This window comes from Temnothorax curvispinosus, unplaced genomic scaffold (assembly GCF_003070985.1).
Source record: "Temnothorax curvispinosus isolate PA1 unplaced genomic scaffold, ASM307098v1 QBEX01003939.1, whole genome shotgun sequence".
NCBI lineage: Eukaryota > Metazoa > Arthropoda > Insecta > Hymenoptera > Formicidae > Temnothorax > Temnothorax curvispinosus.
In genome coordinates, this window is record NW_020213719.1 from 3,780 (window position 1) to 10,866 (window position 7,087).

A 7,087-nucleotide genomic window follows, 5' to 3' on the forward strand; every position below is an offset into this window, starting at 1 on the left:
TATATACACGATAGTTAAATGTTATTATTACAAAGAATTGATGCAGGTTTTTCTTACTAATTAAATGAATTGTGACGCCAGTTTTCCCGAAATCAATTTGTTTCCGTGTCTATCACGTTTTTCTAATAATGACGAAATATTTGAATATGCAACTTTGGTACGTGACACTACGTGAGTCAAATGGATGGCTAATAAAAACGTACAGTTGATCAACTAAAATTATGCAATTGAATTTTATTATTGCATGTACGGTGTACAGTAATTGAACTTATTAATATTGCAAAAATATATTATGTAAAATTACACAACACGAAAATCATAAGCGCAGCACGGACACGCACCAAGGGGAGAGACTTTATCGACAGTGCCAGAAAATGGATATGCCAAATAGTTCCAACGTTGAAAATGGGTGCGAGTGGCGTTTCGAGCGGTCCATTGTCCAATATAAAACATCATTTCAGGTTAGGTCCCCGTGGTCCAGCAGACAGATATTCTTCTCTCTGCTTTTACAGGCAGCAAATCTTTTGTTACCGGCGTCAAGCTCGACTACATATTTATGGGCCACGTTGTATTTTTCGCGTAATTTCTGTGTTACGAGAGCATTATTAGAGCGTCGGGATAACACATAACCGGCACGTTTTGGATAAAAAAAATCAGCGCTTAATTGCTCTATGCGAATGACTATTTCGACGATATTTCTTCGTGACGTGCAAGCGCTGCCACAAACGTTTGGAATCATTCCGTTCGCTTTGATCGTAGAGGTTAAGTGTTTATAACCTCCACGGTGACCACGTGAAGGTGAACCTCGAGGTGAACTGATCTGACTTGACCGATGATCGAGATAGATACAAGTTGATTTTTAATTCCTCGTGCTTGTCAGACTGGACTTGTTTAAATCTTCAGCATATTCTGGAAATATATTTCTTTTTTTTAGGGAGCAAATATAGACGGAATAAGGGAATATACACGAAGAAGCAATGTCAGGATCATTTCTAGTACTTTCTGGGCGAAGAACAACGTATAGCTGGTATATAACAATAATGTTATTTTGTTAAACTTTCACATAAATTACATTACATTTTCACATATTCCTCAATCTTAGTATTGCTAATTTGTCGTGGTTACTTAGCGATTGCTGAAAGAGATTTAGTTTCATTTGTGTACTAGCGTCGACGAAGCGGTTGGATTAAAGTTCCTAAAAATAGAATTTGTAATATTAACCCTTAAATGCCACCCGGGGTCCAGCGGACCTCAGACCCTTTAGAATGAAATGTTTTCAAATGTTCTTGCCAAAAATGGAGCTCATGCTCCCATTGATGATAGTTGAGTGATTGACCTACCCGTTTGTACACTTAACAGTACTCAGTTTACTTAATTTTTTATACTATGTTGAAATTGAAATTTTAACAATATAAGCATTTTTTTTCTTTTCTAAGCCTTGAACAACATTGAAAATAATTTTCATAACTAAATATAAAAAAAATCAATGAGTAAGAAGACATTTTTCATGCTGGGGTCTTTTAGACCCCATGTGTCATTTACGAGATTCTTGAGAGGTGTGGCATTTAAGGGTTAATTTAAGTTGTAATGGATTGTTCATGTAATTTATGTATAAGAATAAATTAATAATTTTATTATAGGCTCCAACACTGCCGTGTGGCACATTTATATAAAAATGTGGTTAAAGACTCGCATATACACAGTGCAGCGCAGTACTGTGTTTCTGTGAAAGACAAAGATAAACATTTATCTCAGGTATGTTTAAAGATGCTAACTGTACGAGTATTTTGAGGATAATCTTCCCGAATAAAAATCTATTTTGTCATTTTAATATTGTAGGTGAAAGATTATACATATAAAAATGTAGGAACTAAAAGTTTACATGGAAACGTTAATCTGGAAAAATTTACAGAGGTAAGCAGTTCACAATGAATCGTAAATATTACAAGTGCATTCAGAATGAAATTTCGATTATTAAAGAGAACAAAAATTTTCATAGCAAAGCCTCGATGAATTTGAAGACAAGCACGGTAGATCTCAGAGGATTAATAAGGAAGCTGTAATCCAAAAAAGTATGTATAAATCATTACAATCCAATACAAGATTATTTAAAATCTAGTGAATAGAAGCTAAATTAGAAATAATTTGCAATTGACGTACAGTGCAAGATTTATCTTTTATGTATATTAAATTTTATATTCGTCTTTCTTGACAAGTATACATATATTAGTTATCTCAAGTACAAAATATTTCTGTCGTGAATGTAACTTCAGAAGTAAATTTATTACATTACACGATTATAATTTACTGCACAATTTATGTTCAGTCATTTTCATCAATTTGTTCTGCATAATAAAATTACTGAAAATTGCAGGAGTGGAACGCTTGTACCCAGATCCAAAATCTTCTTTGATATCTATTTATACAATACTAGGTCATGAACTTAACGACCAAACAGTTTTAACTACAAAGGCTAAAAAAGTTACTGTAAATAGATCTAATGTATGGGAAATTACTTTTAACGTCAAATGGCCAGAAGTTATGTCCTTTAAAGAAATTGCTAAAACCAAGGTACTCGCTTCCAAAAATGCAGCTTGGAAATGCTTGCAATGGTTAGAAACAAATGGCAAATTGAAAAACGGCAAACCGATTGTCTATAATGATGAGGAAATGAAGAATATACGATTAAAGCCTGTCGAATTAAGCGTTGCTCCCGAAATTTTAAACAATATGTCAGACTTGATCAAAACTTACGACACGGTAAAATGTTGCATTACAATTTTTAATGTATTACAATACAAGTTTATTAATATATTTAATATTTGACGATTTTAATATGTGCGATATTCAGGAAATACATAAGATAGCGGCCGAAAATACTTTCAATGCTCACAATGCACTGAGTCGGACTACGACTAACGTCCATCCAATAATAGGACTAGATGCTGTCAAGGATGGTTTCCTCCGTAATAAAACATTGAAAGACAGATTGGAAAAACGTACCGATCACACTGTCACTTTACCAATTCATGAGTTCAAGTATGAAAGATGCTTGTTTCATATTTTACATGTACATATATAATGTGCTTCATAATTTTCTAAGTATACGTTATTTATTTCGCAGGAATGAAATTCTCTCCAAACTGGAAAACAATCGAGTCCTATTAATAGAAGGCGATACAGGCTGCGGTAAAACTACACAAGTTCCTCAATTTATATTGGACACTTTCGCACGGAACGGGAATGCTACAGATTGCAATATATTGGTGTCGCAGCCACGTAGAATCTCGGCGATCTCTCTGGCAGATCGCGTCGCGTACGAAAGAAACGAGAGCGTCGGGGACGTTGTGGGTTTTCACGTGAGATTAGAATATTCATTGCCGAAGGAACTCGGTGCGATAGTTTTTTGCACCACCGGTATACTATTGAGAAAATTGCAGAGCAATCCTGGTTTACAAGGGTGCTCGCACGTGATTTTGGATGAGGCACACGAACGTCAGATCGATACCGATATGCTGATGATTCTGCTCAAGAGAGCTCTGAAGAAAAATCCCAATTTAAAAGTACTGATAATGTCGGCGACTATAAATGCGCACAAGTTTCAACAGTATTTCGATTGTCCCGCTGTACGAGTACCGGGTAGATTGTATTCTGTAAAAATGCATTTCTTGGAGGATATCGAACACCTACCAAATATCCAAAGATACAGAACATACGCGATGAAGGATCGCTATGACGATGAAGCTGAAAAACTTTCAGTTGATTTTGGGAAAGTAGTACAGATTATAAAATGGATCTCGTCGCATAAGCCGCCCGGTGCTATTTTGTGCTTCTTACCAGGATGGCATGAAATCACGAAGGTGCAGAGCCTGCTCGAGGATACATCGTCCTATAAAGAGAATCAATTGATTTTGCCGATGCATTCCAAAGTATCGCACAACGAACAGCGTAAAATCTTTCAGCCTACACCGGCGGGTGTGCGAAAAATTATCTTGGCCACGGACATTGCTGAAACAGGCATTACGGTTAGTGATGTGGTTTATGTTGTGGATTCTGCCATACGAAAAGAATCGCGATGGGACAATAACAAAGATTTACCTTACATAAGCAATCGTTGGATCTCTCGGGCGAACATTCTACAGAGGTAATTATCGAGACAAGTAAATATGTCGCACTGTTATAAAATTACGTTATTCCAATTTGAGGGAAGGAGCATAAATATTTAAAAAATTGCATTTAAATGCCATTTAAAAAAATATTTTACATTAAGATAACAATTTGTTATACAGGAAAGGGAGAGCTGGACGAGTTAAACCTGGCGAAAGTTATCACTTAATCTCAAAGGAAGAATACGAGAAATTGGAGGCGCATCCAGTACCGCAGTTGTTGTGCAATCCGTTGGAAAAAGTAATTCTTGACAGTAAAACATATACGGACGAGAAGGCGGAGGAATTTCTAGGTGGAATGCTGGAACCGCCTACACCAACCGCAATACGGAAGGCGGTAAGAACTTTAGTGGATCTCGGTGTTATGGATAATGAGGAGAATCTTACAGCTCTAGGTAAACGAATGGCACTATTCCCAATGTATCCCAAGTTTAGTAAAGCCATGGTATATTCTGCCATCTTCAAGTAAGTTTAAATAGTAATTTCAACATTAATTTGAATCAGTTATTTTCCGATTATTTGTCTATATTATAAGTGTTTTCGTTTCAACAATAGCTGCATACATCCTATGATAACGATAGCCAGTATTTTCTCTGGTGAAGATAGCTTGTTTTACAATGTATTGGATCAAAAGCTTCAAATCAGGGAAAATAAAAGGTTATTCTCTCCAGCCAGCGATCATATCGCGATGGCTTGGATGTTTAAGCAATGGTTCACATATAGTGAAACAAGTCCGCACCTAATAACGAAATTTTGTAGAGATATGAGACTCCGACCGCTCAGAATACAAATACTGAGTCGTAAGTAATATTATTGTACAGTATAAGTTAATACTATATGCATGCATTCAATCAAATTCGTTATTTCATCGATAGATTTATTATTTTCTTTTTTAAACCACATCATAATTTTGCAGAAATACGAAATACATATATCCAGCAGTTGATCGAATGTCGCCTATTGACCAAAGATACATTGCATTTCGATTGTAATAAATCCAACATTGTAGCAAATAAATTTGAAAGTAACGACGAACTAGTCCGAGCTGTATTGTATGGTGCTACGCAGCAATTGATAGAACATAAAGACATGGGATTTAAAAACGGAATCATGAGAAAGGGCGTTAACGAACTCCGAACACAGTAAGCGAATTTTGTGTAATCGCGGACGCAAATTTAGAAGCAATTTATAGTCATTTTATTTGTAATCTCATTCTTACAGAGGTCGCGCTAAGGTTGTAATTTCGGGGGAAAGTGTTAATTACAAGCGAAAAATTTGGCCGAGTTCTTTCTTGACGTATTTTAATGCTGCACACTGCGAGATAAGACGTAGCACGGTAATTCGTGAGACAAGCATGATATCACCTTTGACAGTATTACTTTTTAATCAACGAAAGGCTCAATGTTATAAGGTAATTAAATAATTTAATCTCGTGATTAAGCACAGCAGCGTAGTGGAGCAACATTTATACAATTTATATTTCATGATTTTTAGCTGGATGATGACAAAACAGAAATTGTGATTAATGTTAATGCGCTACATACTTTAAGATTTGTTTGCAACAAAGAGTGAGTATTTCTGTATCTTTCTTTTTTTAATATATAGTATATAATAATCTGTGTGCTTAAATCTTTGTTTTTTTTTTTATCTAGAACTGCTGATGTGCTTTTGAAATTTAGAGGCGTTATGTGGTCTGTAGTGCAGTACATGTTGGAGACACAAGGATACGTTGACGATAGAAATAATCTTAGTTCAAGACAAGTATTTGAGTACAAAGAGAAATTATTCAAAACTCTTGCAGAGCTCCTGCAAACGTCGGCTAAACCTATAGAAGATGCTGCAGAAAAAATCTCTTTAGCTTAAATATGTATAATATGATAAATGTACATAATAACAATAATCTTAAAATTGTAACACTATTTCACTCGATATAGCGTTATTTATGATTTATTATTATTATTATTATTAGGGACCTGTTGTATGTATATTTGTATACAAATTGACAGCATGTATATTTGATAGAGTTAAAAAATAAGTAATAAATTATGTAATTAATAAAAAAATAATGTTAAATTCTTTGCCGCTAAGTATAACTCTTCTCCTCTATTTCCACTTCTCGGTGTCGCGTGCTCGGTTTTTGCGATCAATCTATGAGAAAAATTAAAGTTACCAAAAACTGTTGTTAAAAAAAAAATGAATATAATTAGTCAGGAGAATATAATTAGAGATGAGAGGTATCATTAATTGAAATTTCAAGAATTAAAATTGCAAATCAAGACCCATGTATAAATGTTACGACTAATTATACTTACATGAATACACTGATGAATTTTTATGACAGGAAGGATGTAGAATACACATGTTTGCAGGAGTAATACACGTTAAATACTGCATCTTTCCCATTAACAGTTTTTTTTTTTATAAAATAGTAAGAATTTGTTACATATATATGTACAATCACAATGTGATGCTTTTCGTAACTAGAACAACAACGTCGCTTCGATTAAATGCTACGAGATGCTCAACAATGTTTCGTCACGCTATAAAAAAAGTCGGAATTGTCATTTGATATATTAATGGACATGCAGCTCTCAAATCTCTTCGATGAATATGAAATTTTCTTTTGTACGAAGCGTTCTTGACGAACCCGAAACCTACCGACACCAACTCACGCCGAAGTGGCCGAGTATAATTATAAAAATTTGTTCCCATAATCTTTTATGCTACGTTACGATCGTTTTACGAGCATTTGGACAAGGTACAGAACCCGATTCGAAAATCTGGGCGATATTGATACTTGATTTTAAGAGCAATCTATTATTAACGATTTAGCAAATATGATCACATAATTTTGCTAAAATTGAAAAGTCATAACACAATAAATATTATCATGATTATCGTTTTCATTACATTTAAATAAT

At 34.5% G+C, this 7,087-nt stretch overlaps 1 protein-coding gene across 1 annotated transcript; it reads left to right on the forward strand.

The window, feature by feature from the left end:
• Positions 1-213: 213 nt before the first annotated feature.
• On the forward strand, positions 214-6,185 carry LOC112453029 (putative ATP-dependent RNA helicase DHX30). The gene is made up of 14 exons (XM_025013574.1): positions 214-762; positions 935-1,027; positions 1,641-1,755; positions 1,840-1,914; positions 2,000-2,072; positions 2,375-2,760; positions 2,852-3,039; positions 3,125-4,144; positions 4,290-4,631; positions 4,722-4,966; positions 5,083-5,308; positions 5,388-5,577; positions 5,661-5,734; positions 5,819-6,185. Exons 2-14 carry the CDS (start codon positions 978-980, stop codon positions 6,027-6,029), a joined length of 3,195 nt encoding a protein of 1,064 aa, XP_024869342.1. The 5' UTR covers positions 214-762; positions 935-977; the 3' UTR covers positions 6,030-6,185.
• Positions 6,186-7,087: the final 902 nt, after the last annotated feature.

Excerpts from the sequence above, each read along its gene's own strand:
- LOC112453029 (XM_025013574.1), top strand. The coding sequence starts at position 978 with ATGTCAGGATCATTTCTAGTACTTTCTGGGCGAAGAACAACGTATAGC. Across the intron at positions 1,756-1,839 it reads AAGATAAACATTTATCTCAG|GTGAAAGATTATACATATAA; the intron begins GTATGTTTAAAG and ends TTAATATTGTAG. Across the intron at positions 1,915-1,999 it reads ATCTGGAAAAATTTACAGAG|CAAAGCCTCGATGAATTTGA; the intron begins GTAAGCAGTTCA and ends AAATTTTCATAG.